Source organism: Lynx canadensis, chromosome X, assembly GCF_007474595.2.
Source record: "Lynx canadensis isolate LIC74 chromosome X, mLynCan4.pri.v2, whole genome shotgun sequence".
In the NCBI taxonomy this organism is placed as follows: Eukaryota; Metazoa; Chordata; class Mammalia; order Carnivora; family Felidae; genus Lynx; species Lynx canadensis.
Window position 1 is genome coordinate 86,457,100 of NC_044321.2, and position 16,117 is coordinate 86,473,216.

General features: G+C 33.4%; 1 protein-coding gene across 2 annotated transcripts in view; it reads left to right on the forward strand.

The window, feature by feature from the left end:
• Positions 1–16,117, forward strand: part of COL4A5 (collagen type IV alpha 5 chain) — a 243,941-nt gene that overhangs the window by 205,222 nt on the left and 22,602 nt on the right. The window contains exons 37-42 of one of the 2 annotated variants that reach the window (XM_030305778.1): positions 7,539–7,665; positions 10,655–10,735; positions 11,372–11,470; positions 12,026–12,076; positions 13,506–13,691; positions 15,410–15,418. In XM_030305778.1, the coding sequence (XP_030161638.1) occupies positions 7,539–7,665; positions 10,655–10,735; positions 11,372–11,470; positions 12,026–12,076; positions 13,506–13,691; positions 15,410–15,418 (553 nt within the window). The remainder of the gene's footprint in view (positions 1–7,538; positions 7,666–10,654; positions 10,736–11,371; positions 11,471–12,025; positions 12,077–13,505; positions 13,692–15,409; positions 15,419–16,117) is intronic. The other variant, XM_030305781.1, reaches the window with a different exon arrangement.

A 16,117-nucleotide genomic window follows, 5' to 3' on the forward strand; every position in this document is an offset into this window, starting at 1 on the left:
TATGAGACAACATAAATCTCAATAACATTTGAATTATAGGGGTCCTAGAAGAAGAGAGAGAGAAAGGAGAAGGAAATTTGTTTAAAGAAATAATACCTGAAAACCTCCCTAATCTGAGGAAGGGAACATTCAGATCAAGAAAACCCACAGAGGCCCAAATAAGATGAACCCAAAAAGATCAACACTAAGACACATTATAATAAAATTGTCAAAAGTTAAAGAGAGAATCTTAAAAGCAGCAAAGGGAAAACCCTGCTGTGTACAAGGGAACCCCAATAAGACTATAAGCAGATTTTTCAGCAGAAGTTTTGTAGGAGAGAAGAGGATGGAACAATTCAAAATCCTGAAAAGAAGAAACTTCCAAACAAGAATACCCTCCCCAGCCAACTTATCATTCAGAGTTGAGGGGGAGATAAAGACTTTTCCAGACAATCAAAAGCTAAAAGAGTTCATTACCACTAAACTGACTTATAGGAGATATTAAAAAGGTACATCTTTAAGCTGAAAAGAAAGTGCATTAGTGACAAGAAAACATGTGACTGTATAAATCTCAAAGGTGAAAATAAATACATAGTAAAGGTAGTGGGTTAATTACTTACATATCTAGTATGAAAGTTAAAAGACAAAAGTAGTAAAAATAACTGTACAATAATCAGTTAAGGGATGCACAAAATGAGAAGATGTAAAATGTGATATCAAAAACATAAAATCAGTGGGGAGTAAAAATGTAGTTTTGAATTGTGTTCAAATTGAAGTTGCTGTCAACTTAAAATAGATTTTAGTATATCTAGGTTGTTATAGGTGCACCTCATGGTAATCACAAAGCAAAAACCTATAATAGAAAAACAAAAGATAATTAGAAAGCAATATAATAATAACACTAAAGAAAGTCATCAAACCACAACAGAAGAGAGCAAAAGAAGGAACAGAGAGGAACTACAAAACAGCCAGAAAACAGTTAACAAAATGTCAATAGGTGCATACCTATCAATAATTACTTTAAGTATAAATCGACTAAATTCTTCAATCAAAAGACATTGTGTGATGATTTTTAAAAAGACCTAGTTATGGTTCCTGAGTGGCTCAGTTCATTAGGTGTCTGATTCTTGATTTCAGATCAGGTCATGATCTTGTGGTTCATAAGATCAAGCCCCATGTCAGGCTCTGTGCTAACAGTGCAGAGCTTGCTTAGGATTCTTAATCACCTCTCTCTACCTCTCCCCTGCTTGTACTCACTCTTGCTTTCTCTCTCAAATAATAAATAAACTTTTATAAATAAATAAATAAACAAACCCAGTTATATGCTGCCTACAGGAAATTCACTTCATGTGTAAGGACACACAGAGACGGAAAGTAAAGGGTTGGAAAAAAGATACTCCACATAAATGGAAACCAGGGGCGCCTGGGTGGCTCAGTCGGTTAAGCGTCCGACTTCAGCTCAGGTCACGATCTCGAGGTCCGTGAGTTCGAGCCCCGCGTCGGGCTCTGGGCTGATGGCTCAGAGCCTGGAGCCTGCTTCCGATTCTGTGTCTCCCCCTCTCTCTGCCCCTCCCCTGTTCATGCTCTGTCTCTCTCTGTCTCAAAAATAAATAAATGTAAAAAAAAAAATAAAAAAAAAATAAATGGAAACCAAAAGAAAGCTAGGGTAGCTATACTTATACCACAGAAAATAGACTTTAAAAGAAAGATAGTATTAAAAGACAGGGGCATTACATAACGATAAAGCGACCACTCTAACAAGAGGATATAATATTTGTAAATATTTATGCACCCAACATAGTGGCACCCAAATAAATAAAGCAAATATTCACAAACCCAAAGGGAGAAATTGACAGCAATATAATAATAGTATGGGACTTCAATATACCACTTGCATCAGTAGATAGTTTATCCAGACAGAAAATCAATAAGGAAACATCTACCTTAAATTACACCAAATGAACTCAATATATATAGAACTTTCCATCCCAAAGCAGCAGAATACACATTCTTCCCAAATGCACATGGAACATTCTCCAAGGTAGTTCATATGTTGGGCTACGAAACAAGTCTCAGTAAGTTTAAGAAGATTCAAATCGTATCAAGCATCTTTTCTGAATGCCACATAGTGGCATGAAACTGAAATCAATTACAACAAAAAATGAAAAAAAAACACAAATAAGTGGAGATTAAACAACATGCTACTGAACAACCAGTGGGCCAATGAAGAAATCAAAGGAGAAATTAAAGAACACCTTGAGAAAAGTGAAAATGGAAATACAGCTTACCAGAATATATGATGTGAAGGAAAAGCTGTTCTAAATGGAAAGTTCATAGTGATACAGGCCTACCTCAAGAAACAAGAAAAATCTCAAACTAAATTTATACCTAAAGGAACTAGAAGAAGAAAAACAAATGCAGTTCAAAGTTAGAAGGAAGGAAATTTAAAACGTCAAAGTACAAATAAATAAAATAGAGACTAAAAAGACATAAAAAAAAGATCAGTGAAACTAAGAGCTGGTTCTTTGAAAAGATAAGCAAAATTGACAAACCTTTAGCTAGACTCGCCAAGAGAGGGCTCAAATAAGTAAATTAAATAAATAAAATCAGAAATGAAAGAAGGATTTACAATTGATACCACAGAAATACAAAAGATCATAAAATACTATTATGAACAATTATATGTCAACAAATTGGAGAGCCTAGAAGCAATGAATAAATTCCTAGAAATATACAGCCTTCCCAGACTGAATCAAGAAATATTAGAAAATCTGAATAAACCAATTACTAGTAAAGAGATTGAATCAGTAATCAAAAAAGAAGGAAAAAAAGAAAACCTCCCAGTAAAGTCCAGAGCTAGACATCTTCACGGATGAATTCTACCAAACACTTAAAGAAGATTTAATACATATCCTTCTCAAAATTTTCCAAAAAATTGAAGAAGAGAGAACACTTTTGAAGTCATTTTATGAGCATTACACTGATACCTAAACCAGATAAGGACACCACAAAAAAAAAAAAAAAAAGCAAAAAAATTACAGGCCTGTATACCTAATAGATGCAAAAGTCTTCAACAAAATATTAACAAAGTAAATGAAACAATACAACAGCAATTAAAAGGACCATATACCATGCTCAAGTGAAACTTATTCCAGAGATGCATGAATGGTTTACATCTACAAATCGATCAATATGATACATCACATTAACAAAATAAAGGATGAAAATCATATGATCATCTCAATAGATGTAGGAAAGATATTTGACAAAATTTAACATCCATTTATGATAAAAACTCAACAAAGTGGGTACAGAGGAATTTACCTCAATATAATATGGGTCATATATTAGAAGCCCACAGCTACCATCATACTCAATGGTGAAAAGTTGAAAGTTTCTCCTCTAAGATTAGAAACAAAACAAGGATGCTCATTTTTGCCACTTTTATTTAAGATAGCATTGGAAATCCTAGCTAGAGCAAGAAAGCAAGAAAAAGCAATGAAAGATATCCACATTGGAAAAGAAGGAGTAAAAGCTGTCACTATTTGCAGACAAATATATGTATACATATATATGTATATTTATACATTATACTTATATTTATAAAAGACCCTAAAGTCTCCAACAAAAAATGTTAGAGCTATTTAAATAATTCAGGAAAGTCACTGAGTACATAATCAGCATTCAAAAATCTGTTGTATTTCTATATACTAACAACAAACTATCAGAGAAATTAAGGAAACACTTCCTTTAGAATTGCATTAAAAAGAATAAAATACTTAGGAGTAAATTTAACCAAAGAGATGAAAAACCTACACTGTGAAAATGATGACATTGACGAAAGATTGAAGACACAAATATGAAGATATTCTATGCTCATGGATTGGAATAATTAATATTGTTAAAATTTTCATATTACCCAAAGCAATATATAGATTCATTGCAATCCTTTTCAAAATCCTAATGGTATTTTCAAAGAAATAAACAATCTTAAAATTTGTATAGAACCACAAAAGATTTTGAATAGCCAAAGCAATCTTGACAAAGAACAAAGCTGGAAGTATCACACTCTCTGATTTCAAACTATATTACAAAGCTTTAGTAATCCAAACAATATGGTATTGGAATAAAAACAAACATAGGTCAATGGAACAGAATAGAGAACCCAGAAATAAACCCACACAAATATAGTCAATTAATTTATGATGAAGCAAGATTATACAATGTGGAAAACAGTCATTTTAATAAATAGTGTTGGGAAAACCTACAGCCATAGGCAAAAGAATGAAACTAGACTACTACCTTATACCATATACAAAAATTAACTGAAAATGGGTTAAAGATTTAAATGTAAAACTTGAAACCATAAAACTAGAAGAAAACAGGCAAGTTCCTTGACCTTCATCTTGGTGATGTTTTTCTTGTGTTTTGAAAAGCAAAGGCAACAAAAGCATAATAAACAGGTGGGACTACATCAAACTGATCTGCACAGCAAAGGAAATCATCAAGTGAAAAGGCAACCTACTGAATGGGAGAAAATATTTGCAAGTCATATATCGATAAGGAGTTAATATCCAAACTGTGCAAAGAACTCATACAATCGATACTAAAAATGAAACAGAATACAACTAAAAATTACCAGAGCAACTGAATAGACATTTTTCCAAAGAAGGCATACTAATGACCAACAGGTATATGAAAAGGTACTTAAATCACTAATAATCAGGGAAATGCAAATCAAAACCACCATGAGGGCACCTGGGTGGCTTAGTCTGTTAAGCATCCAGCTCTTGATTTCGACTGAGGTCATGATCTCACGATTAGGTTCTTAAGATCCAGCACTGGACTGGGTCAGTATGGTGCTGACAGCACAGAGCCTGTTTGGGATTATCTCTCTCTTCTCTCTCTGCTCTTCCCCCTACCTCTCTCTAAATAAATAAATACATAAATAAATAAATAAATAAATAAATAAATAAAACAAATGAGATATCACTTCACACCTGGTAAAATGGCTACTATCAAAAAGACACATTTCAGCAAGTGTTGGCAAGATGGGGAGAAAAGGGAATCCTTGTGCACTGTTGGTGAGAATGTAAATTGGTGCAGCCACTATGAAAAACAGTATGGAGGTTCCTCAAAAAAATATAAATAGAAGTACCATGGGTATTTATCTAAGAAAATGAAAACACTAATTTGAAAAGATATATGCATCCCTCTGTTCGTGGCAGCGTTATTTACAATAGCCAAGATGTGGAAGCAAATCAAGTGTCCATTGGTATATGAATGGATAAAGAAAATACGGGATTAAATGAATAAAGAAAATATGGTATATATATATACAATGGGATATTATTGAACCATATAAAAGAATGAAGTCTTGCCATTTGTGACAACATGGATGGACCTTGAGGCCATTATGCTAAGTGAAATAAGTTAGAGAAAGACAAATACCCTATGATTTAACTTGTACGTGGAATCTAAAAATAGACAATTTTTTTTCAAAATGAGCTAATAAATACAGAGAACAAAGTTGTGGTTGCCAGAGATGGGGATGGAGCATTGGAGAGTGGGTAAAATGCATGAAGGAGGTTAAAAAGTACAAACTTATAACGTACAACACAGTGACTATAGTTAATAGTGTGTCATATATTGAAAGTTGCTAAGAGAGTAAACTTTAAAGGTTTTTATCCCAAGAACAAAAAAATTTGTAACTATGGTGATTGATGTTAACTAGACTTATTATGGTGATCATTTCACAATATATACAAATATCAAATTGTGTTGTACACCTGAAACTAATATAAGGTTATATGTCAATTTTGTCTAAATGAAAAAGAACTATATCAAGGAATGACATTTGAAGAAATGTAGATAATTGTGGTTTAAGTCTATTCGAGTCATGTCTTGCTTCTGTTTTGTAATAAAATCTTCTCAGAGTGATTTACAGGATTTTTGTCCAGTATGTTTTTGAATACAAAAACAGTTTTTAAGCTCATTGTTTTCTCTGCAAGTTTGTGAATAATAAGAATTTAGATAAAACTTAAACTAGCAACTTTTAGTCTTTTTCAAAAGCCCTGGTAAAACATTTACTTTCCTTTTAGAATTAAAAGTAGGGTCATAGAGTGGTGAAAAGAATTGTAGGGGGGAACCAAGTGCTGGTTGAAATTATAGATTGTAGAATTTCACATACTTTATCATAAATCATCAAGTGCTCATGTACTGCCTTTAAGGTTTGCCATTAGCAAATGATTGGAATATTCTTCATGCTTTTTATTTTGATATATAAATGTCATTGGTTCATGAATAGTAAGAAGAATTATGGTAGTTTATTCAAAGTTTTTCTGTGTAAATACCTAAGATGGAACCAGTTCAATCCAAAATTTAATTGTATAGTATTATGTGTGCAAAAATGTGCCAGATGTTTGATTTATAGAAGTTCAGACCAAAATACATGTATTTCCAGCCCAGTGGGGTTGTAAGGAGAAAAGGAATTAGTTGAAAAAGCTTTTACCATAATGCAGAATCATTTGAGTCACAAATAGATGATCTTAATCACCTAGACAAGCATAAGCACTAAATGGAGAAGGAGGTATTCAGTAGATGATGTTGAACACTGACACTTTGTTGGAGAGGTCATGATATTCATGAGCAGAGCAGTGGACACTGGTAGACTTAGTTATAGCATGTTCTCATTGTTATTGGGAAAAACTTGTTTTAATTGTGAAAGTGGATATGAATTCTTAGACTCTATTAGAAGGAAACATAGTGCAAAAGTTCACTAACCAAAAATGGTTACATATGAGTTGTCTTTAACCACAGAGAAATGTTCAGTGTTGTTGAAGAGTCAAGACATGCATATGTGAAGCCATTATTGATTTGACAGAATAAGAACCTGCCATACATTCTTAGCATGAGCTTTCTTTGTTCTGGAAAGCTTCATGGAATATATGAGATTTCAGATGTTCACTGAAGATTTGATAGACGTATGTATGTGTGGACTAAGTTTACTTTTTGCAGTAGAACCTACTTGTAACCACTGTTTGACATGCTTATTGTAAGCAGTGAATTCCATTTTAGCATAGTAGGGATAATGATCAAAGGTTCAAATGAGACTATCTGGATCCAAATGCAGATTCCACAACTTATTAGTTGCAACTCTGTAAAATGGGATAATAATAGTGTATTTCTTATAGGATTGTTAGGGATTAATGAGAAAATACATCTACATATTGTGGAAATAGCATGATCTCTGGAGTCTAACAGACCTTGGCTCAAATTCTAATTTTGCCACTTGCTAGAGACATTAGGCACTTGAGTTCTCCAAGATTCAGTTTTCTTATTTATAAATGGAGATGATAAAGCCTAACTCAAAGATCTGTTGTGATGATTAAACAAAGCATTTTCAAGTTAAATTTCTACAAGTGATTAAAGAAAGCACTTTCTGTAAAGCACTTAGCAGAGTGACTGACATATAATAAAAGCTCTATAAATAATGTTATGTTGTTATACAATCTAAGTCATGTAGAGACTCAGTTTTATCTTCTTATTCATGGCTTTAGGGTGAACCTGGTCTGCCCGGATATCCAGGAAACCCGGGAATCAAAGGTTCTATGGGAGATACTGGTTTGCCTGGATTACCAGGGACCCCTGGAGCAAAAGGACATCCAGGCCTTCCTGGATTCCCTGGTAATATACCTTTTCTTGAATGCTTCCTTATATCCTTCCTTATATAGTATAACCTGTGTTGCAGAGCAACTTCTTATTTGACAGATTTCTATTTCCCAATCAGACACTGACTAGCAACATAATCTTGAACTAGCTCTTTATCTTCTCTTTGCCCAAATTTATTTCTGTATAAAATGAGAATGAGTATTACCAACTCAATAGGACAATATCCTGTGAGCAGAGAGACTGTTTGGTAGAGCATTTTTCAACCTTTGACTGTTAGCCACAAGTCAATTAAGAAGCCTGACTTTTTGTAGGTGATAATGTACACTATCAAACCTTAGCCTGCTGCTGATTCTCTTAGAAAGTTGTACTCAGGCACACACTTGGGTGGAACACAGTGGTAGAACAGTTGTTCAGTTCATTTATATGACAACGACTGAGTCATGAAAGCAAAGGGACTTAGCACTATAGTCAAGTAGGTAGCCTAAACTAGATTGTTATACTATCTTCTCTGTTTATGCTTGTATTTAATTTGTTCGTTTGTTTGTCTTTTGGATTTCACAGTGGCATGGATGGAGTGGGCCTTTGGTTATCTTTTCCTTAACCTTCTATTGAAGTATAACGTAGAGTAAAATATACAAGACTATATGCAAGACTATAGATGAGTTTTCACCGGGGTGTGTGTGTGTGTGTGTGTGTGTGTGTGTGTGTATACACCCACCATACATATCAAGATATAAAATAGTTCCCGCACCCCATAAAGTTTACCCATGCCTCTTCACAGTGAAACCACCCCTGCCAAGGTAACCACTGCTATGATTTCTATCACCATCAATTAATCTGGCCTGTTTTGGGAATTCATATAAATGGAATCATACAGTATATATCATTGTGTCTGGCTTCTTCCACTTATGTCTGTAAGATTCATTTATCTTGTTGCATGTGTCAGTAGTTTGTTTTTTTATAATTGCTCTGTAACCTTCCATTGAATAAATACATAATAATCAATTACCCATTCTCCTGCTGAAGGACTTTCAGGCTGTTTCCAGTTTGGGACTATTAAAAAAAGATGCTATTAACATTCTTTGACGTGTCTTTTCATGGACATATATACTCATTTCTCTTAGTAACTTAGTAGTAGAATTACTGAATCATAGAGTAGGTAGACATTTAGCTTTAATAGTTTTCCTGCTACTAGGAAGGAAGTTTTAGCTTTTAGCTAGTTGTCCAAAGTGGTTTTATAAATTATAGTCCAACCTGCAACATTTGAAATGTTCCTGGGTGGCTTCTAGTGGCTTGTCGTGCTTATATTGTGGTTAGTACTTTGTGTTGTGAAATATCCAGTTGTCCATGTCCTCACCTCATTTGGTATTGTCAGTCTTTTAATTTTAGCTATTCTGGTGAGTACATAGGGGGTCTTTTTTTCAACATTGGATGTTCAAATGTATTTATTTATTTTAATATAATTTATCATCAAGTTAGCTAACATACAAAAAGAAGCATCTCATTGAAGTTTTCATTTACAGTTTTTAAATGAATGACAATGTTAAACACCTTTCCATATACTTATTGACCATTTGGGTAGCATCTTTTTGAAATGCTTGCTCCATGTTTTTTGCTCACATTTATTGGGTTGTTTGCCCTTTTCTTCTAATTGATTCAGAGCCCTTCTTTATATATTCTGGATCTGAGTCTTTGTCAGATACATGTATTACAAGTATGTTCTTTCTGTCTCAAATTTGCCTTTCATTCTCAATGCTGTTGTGTGATGAACAAAAGTTGTTAATTTTAATAAAGTCCAGTTTATTAATTTTCTTTCATAGTTAGTGCTTTTTGTATACTGAATTATTCAACAAATATTTTCCTATTCGGGTTTATGGAAATATCCTTTTATTTTTTTTTTGTAACATTTAATGTTTAAGCTTTTATATTTAGGTTTGGTTTGTCTCAAATAAAAATATTTTTATGGTATGAAGTAGGGGTCAAGGTTCATTTTTTTCCATACAGATATTCAATTGCTCCACACATTTTTTTTTTCTTTTAAAGAACCTGAGATCTTCTGTTCTGCTCATCAAAAGACATCATTAAGGAAATGCATAGGGAAGCCACAGACTAGGAGAAAATACTTACAAAACATGTATCTGACAAATGACTGATATCTGGGATATATAAAGAACCTCTACAATTCAATAATAGCAAGATAAACAGTCCACTTTTTTTAAATGGGGAAAACTTTGAAAAGATGTTTCACAAAAGAAGATATGTGGATGGCCAATAAACACATGAAAAGGTGATCAGTATTATCAGCTATTAGAGAAATGCAAACTAAAACCACAATGAAGTAGCAGTTTATTCCTATCAGCATGGTTATTATTAAAACAACTGATATCACCATATGTTGTACAAGGATCTGGAGCAACTAGAATTCCCAAACATTGCTGTGAGCGTCAAATGGTTTGGCAGGTTGTTTTTTTGTTTGTTTGTTTTTTGTTTTTTTATAAGACACACCATATACCTACTCTGACTCAGCAGTTCCATTCCTATCTAGGTATTTACCCAAGATATGTTAAGACATGTCCACAAAAATACTGGTCCAGAACTATTCATAGCAGTGTTACTTCATAATAGCTAAAAACTGGAAGTAGACCAGGTTTCCATAAAGATAGATATTCGTAATACATAAAACCTGACAAATGTCTGACAAATACCCAAATGGCTGACAGTAGATGAATGGATTAAAAAATTGGTATATTCATACAATAGAATCCTATCAATTCTACTACTGTAATGTTGTGGTAATTATTTTTATTATGAATATATAATAATGCCATGCTTGGATAAATAAGTTTAAAACTTATAATTATTCTTAAAAATATTACAAACATCAGCATCTTTCTTTTTTTTCCTATTCACTGTTTTTTTGCTAATACTATAAATTGTGAGTTTGAGTTGTAATTCTTAACACAATGCAGATTTTCTTTTATTATTAAATTGAACTCTACTTTAGGAACCCCAGGACTTCCTGGACCAAAAGGTATTAGTGGTCCTCCTGGGAACCCTGGCCTTCCAGGAGAACCTGGTCCTGTAGGTAAGCATGAAACCTAAGGATTTGTTGTTCTGTAAAACTAAGGCTCATACTCATTTTGAGAAAGTCAGATCATTTCTGGGAGTTGTGAACATTTTTAAGACAAGGAAACATGGTGATAATTCATTTATTTAGTATCGTTCGTTAGGCACAAACTGAACAACTCTTAATAAAAGTTACTTAAAATTATTACTTTGGAACCTTATTTGAGGGGCTCTTTCCAGGGAGAGTTATTTCAAGTATCCTACAATAGTAGAAACTCTCGTATTTTTTAGAATGGCGAGGTGTAGCACTGTTGTTTGTTTGCTGCATTCTAAAGCAAATTACTCCTCATGGCCCCATCTGAGGCCTATAATGCACCCTGTTCCACTCCCACACCTTGCTCTCCTTGATATTCTACAGCTAGATTAAAATGAGAAACTGAAAATTTTGGGTACTGAATGAATAAGGCTCTTATTCTCATTAGCTTTTATTCTTTTAATGCCTCTTTTTCACAAGATTTTGTGGTTTAAAGGGGTGTCTCAGAGGTACTTTGTGGTCATTTGGATAGAACTATTTGAAGCTGGTATGGAAAGAATGGGTAATATGGAAGGAAATGGAATTGGGAAGATAGGTGAAACCTGCTGTACTCTGTTTTAGGTGGTGGTGGTCGTCCTGGGCCACCAGGGCCTCCAGGTGAAAAAGGCAGTCCGGGTCAAGATGGTATCCCTGGCCCAGCTGGACAGAAGGGTGAACCAGGTGCCATATTTATTCATTGTTCCTAATTTTCTAATTTCTTCTTTGTCTTCTTTAACTTTTGCCCTTTTTTCTCCACAATCAACTTATATCTTCTTTCTTAACCTCTAAGCTACTACACACTTTTCTCTTCCTAATTACCTTCTTGCACTCTGTACTGAGAATATTACTTCACATTTATCCATCAGGTTGCCTCCTTCTTATGAAAAACTCCATATACTTTCTTTCCAAGTTTTTCATGTGAAGAAGTTACCCAGCTTTTTTCAACTTCTCTGGATGACCTCGTTTCACTATGCAATCTATTTTCCATTTATATATATTATCCATTTATATATATTATATGTATAATATGTAAAGATGTATTTAACACTTATCACAAGTAAAATATATTTTATACAGTTTTCTCATGTTAGAATTGTGATTGCATGTTGGAGATAAATCTTCTGCATGGTTCATATATGTAGTAGCACTTAGTAAAAACCTGAATGGTCCTAAAAAAATTGTCCTTGTTTCATTTATTACTATCTATTTGAGAGTTTTTGGTTTATTCTCTGACAGGTCAACCAGGCTTTGGAATCCCAGGACCCCCTGGACTTCCAGGACTTTCTGGTAAACTTTAATAAAACATGCTAAATCAGTCCATATAAAGAGAATATGTTCCAGCACACTTAATTTTCAATCTTCACCATTTGCTGTTATAAAATGCACATACAATCCCAGAAAACTCAAAGCTCAAGTTCTATCTTAAAGCAGTTCTTAATTAAGAATTTAGTATAAAGAATTGTGCTATATAAAAATGCATTCTTAAAGAAATTAACATATAGACATCTCTTCATTACTTTCATCAATAACTGCTGAGGAAATGATATAAAGCACATTTGCACGAAGAAGTAGATTTCACTAAATGTTTTAAAAATCTTTCAGCCAGGGAACACCTGGGTGGCTCAGTTGGTTAAACATCCGACTTTTGACTTTGGTTCAGGTCATGATCTCATGATTCAGATCAAGCCCCATGTTGGGTTCTGTGCAAACAGCCTGACAGCGAGAAGCCTGCTTGGGATTCTCTCTCCCTTTCCCTCTCTCTCTCTCTCTGTCTCTCTTGCAAAATAAATAAATAAATAAAATTTTAAAAAAGGTCTTTCAGTTGGAAAAAAAACTACCACTCTTTTATCCCCATGGAAATAAAACCAAGGTAATATAAGGAAACTTTGTAGGAATATGTACCAATAATAAAAATTGAAAACTCCATATTAATATACATCTTGCATTTTGAGTGTGCACATATACATCTACTTTCTTGCACTTGTTCTTACTTTCATTGTAAGCACCAGAGAATTAAATGAATGACTGAATGTGTGTACAGGTATGCCTGTTTATTTTCTGAAAGGACCATTGGCTATTCTATGGGGGCTTTTTTCAAACCACAGACATACCTCATAGAAATTCCTATATCCTTCCCATGATCCCAATGTGAAAATTATTACTTTAATGTGCCACTGTTATATCACTTTCAGGCATGTTGGTGGTGTATAAAAAATGTTGAGAACAGTTTGTTTAGATTGGGATTCTAAATTTTGGATAGAATGGTCTTCAGAGACACACAGCAGCCGCTGAATATCCACATCTTCATTGGTCTCAAAATTAGTCTCAAAATATTTGTTTAAGGAATTTCCTCCAGCCCTCTCTAACCTATTCATGCCAATACTTTAAACTTCTCTAGTTTTTTATTTTTTTATTTTCTCACAGCTACTGATCATGTGATCATTGCTTTGTGCCCTAATACAAAGGGTATCTTTCAGGATCCAAGCTGTAATTGTTTTTATATTTCTATACATACTCTAATAAATATTTCTTATAACAGATTAATATGTTTAATAAAAAGAATGTTTTTAATGGGTTAGGGACTTGGCAGGAGATAGAAATGACCCTAGCACATTCTATTACTTGTTCTAATAAGAATGAATAGATTTAGCCTTACAGGCAAGCCTAATACTCAATATCATTTAATGTGTTCCCTAATGTCACTTTGCTTTCATAGGTCAAAAGGGTGATGGAGGATTACCTGGCATTCCAGGAAACCCTGGACTTCCTGGTCCAAAGGGAGAACCAGGCTTTCAGGGTTTTCCTGGTGTGCAGGGTCCCCCAGGCCCTCCTGGTTCTCCAGGTCCAGCTCTGGAAGGCCCTAAAGGCGACCCTGGGCCCCAAGGTCCTCCTGGGAGACCAGGTATGTACATGAGTGGTGGGGGAATGGTCTATTTATTAGTTAATTTATTTCATTTTGCTGGCAGGTTATTCAGTCTTTGGGACTTTAGAATCTATAATCTAAGAACATCTTACAAGTAAATAGCTTGTTTTATACCTAGCTCCATCTGTTTCTCTGGCATCTAATCATTCTCTTCATTAATGCCTTTCATCATTTACATAAAGTTGAACTAAAACAAATCAACATGGAAGAAAAAAGAAAATTGTGGATTTCTTAGTCTTTTTATTAAACATAAAGCTATACTGATAACCTGGCAGCAAAATGCCCTCTGCATTTTTAATGTGAGCTTCTCAGCATGTCATCACAGAAATCATTTTAGTGGTCACCCCATAGATGCTTGTGGTTCATACCAAAAGTGTTGCTATGGTTCTGTCATATGATCAGCCAATGTCACCAAGCACAATAAAAAAATTTTATCTTCTCTAGGAACTAGGCAATCAAATTTATCCTCAACATCACAGCATGATTAAATTGAATAGCCATCTCTTCATACCAACTTCATGTCTATACCTCATTTGTCTTATGTTAACTGCTCTAGTAGCCTCAATTTTGCATCCAAAGTTTCACTTTTCATTTTGTGTATGTGCTGTGTCACTTCATTTTGCTAAGTTTGGAATGCTTGTACTCATCTGGGATTAATGTCGCTGAGCCCAATCACTGGTGATAGATTATTAACAGATTTTGGGGACTTGATATTCAATTTTTATATTTCAGGTAATTAAAAATTTGGCCTTCGTTATTTAAAATAATAAGAGAAATCTAAGGTTAAAGAAACAAAACAGTTGTCCTTTTATCCTTTGAAAGTCTGGCTCATTTTTTAATGTACTTAAAAATGAAAATTTCCATTTAAATTATGATAAACTCTGAAGTGATTGGAGTTAATTTTAATAAGATATGCTCTGAAAACATGAATCAAATGGGATCACATACTTTGTTCAGAAGGTCATTTTCAAAACCAGATTTGATCTGATCTGACTTGATTGTTTATACAAGGTGTTTAGAGTTTTACCTTGTTTTCACTATTTAAGACAACCAGTGAAATTCTCCTCAGCCATATTAACTCTTACATGTAAAGAGTTGACACAAATATCTTGCTTGATATGCATGCAATAATTATAAAATAAACCAAACTATTATCATTTTTTTACATTTTAATCAGCACTCTGGTTATTTGTTCTTTACTAGTAATGAAGGTCACTGTTGAACATTACTGTCAACATAAAGACATTAGTCACAAAGGTGCTTAAAAAAATTACTGTTTCCAAAGAAATAATAACAAAAATAGTAGGAAGAAGAACACTTACCTGATGAGTAGTTTGTGACTTCTCATTTGTTCATAAACTACAAATTAAAATGGAGTTTTAAACCTAATTGATCATAGAATTGGTTGTTTTTGTCTGAACTCATTGGTAATGGTTATTATAAAAATGATTTTTTTTGCCTTTCAAAATATGTCACATGTGCTGTTTTTATTTTAGTGCTGATGCTAACTGGTAATAATTTGGTTTGTATACAGATGCATGAATATGAACTTTCATAGTATTCTTTTATTGAATTAAAGTTTAACTTGAAAGAAGTTAGTGTGATGCTTTAGTTTCTTGATATTGCTAACAATTTTGATATTTTTCCTTTCCGTTAATGATGACATTGGGCCTTGGTGAACTTTGATCCCTATCCAGGTCCTACAGGTTAGCTCTTTAACTCCAAAGTAGTAACTGCATGAACTTTGAAACTTTTTTATATTTTTATATATATTTATATGTATGTGTGTATATATAGTTATACATATATACGTGTATGTATATATATGTATATGTGTGTATATATAATTCTCTCTTTCTCCCTCTCTATATATAGGTACAGATATATATGTGTACACACACACACACATATATATATATATATATATATACACATATAATACACATATATATCTGTACCTAATGCTTTCAAGTGTTTGGATGTATTTTAAGAGCATATATGCCAATTCAGTTCTTACATGTTGGTCTATCTCTGAAACTTGAAAGGAACTTGTAGACTCCAATGTTTCTGTCTATTGGAGTAACCCAAAATTACCTAGTTAGGAATATTAATTTAACATTTTAAAATTCAGATGTTTTTGTCATTTTTAGCCAAAAATTTATAGTACCCAAAAGTGTATTGTATGATATTTTACTTTTACCTTCAGAGTAGAGTGTATTTCTTATTTTTGTTTTATATCTGTTAATGTAAATGAAATTGAGCCATCCTTCACAAAGGTATTCTTTTTTTTGTTTTAATTTAAATTCCCATTAGTTAACATACAGTGTAATATCAGCTTCAGATACAATTTAGTGATTCAACACTTAAAAACAGCACACAGTGCTCATCACATCAAGTACATTCCT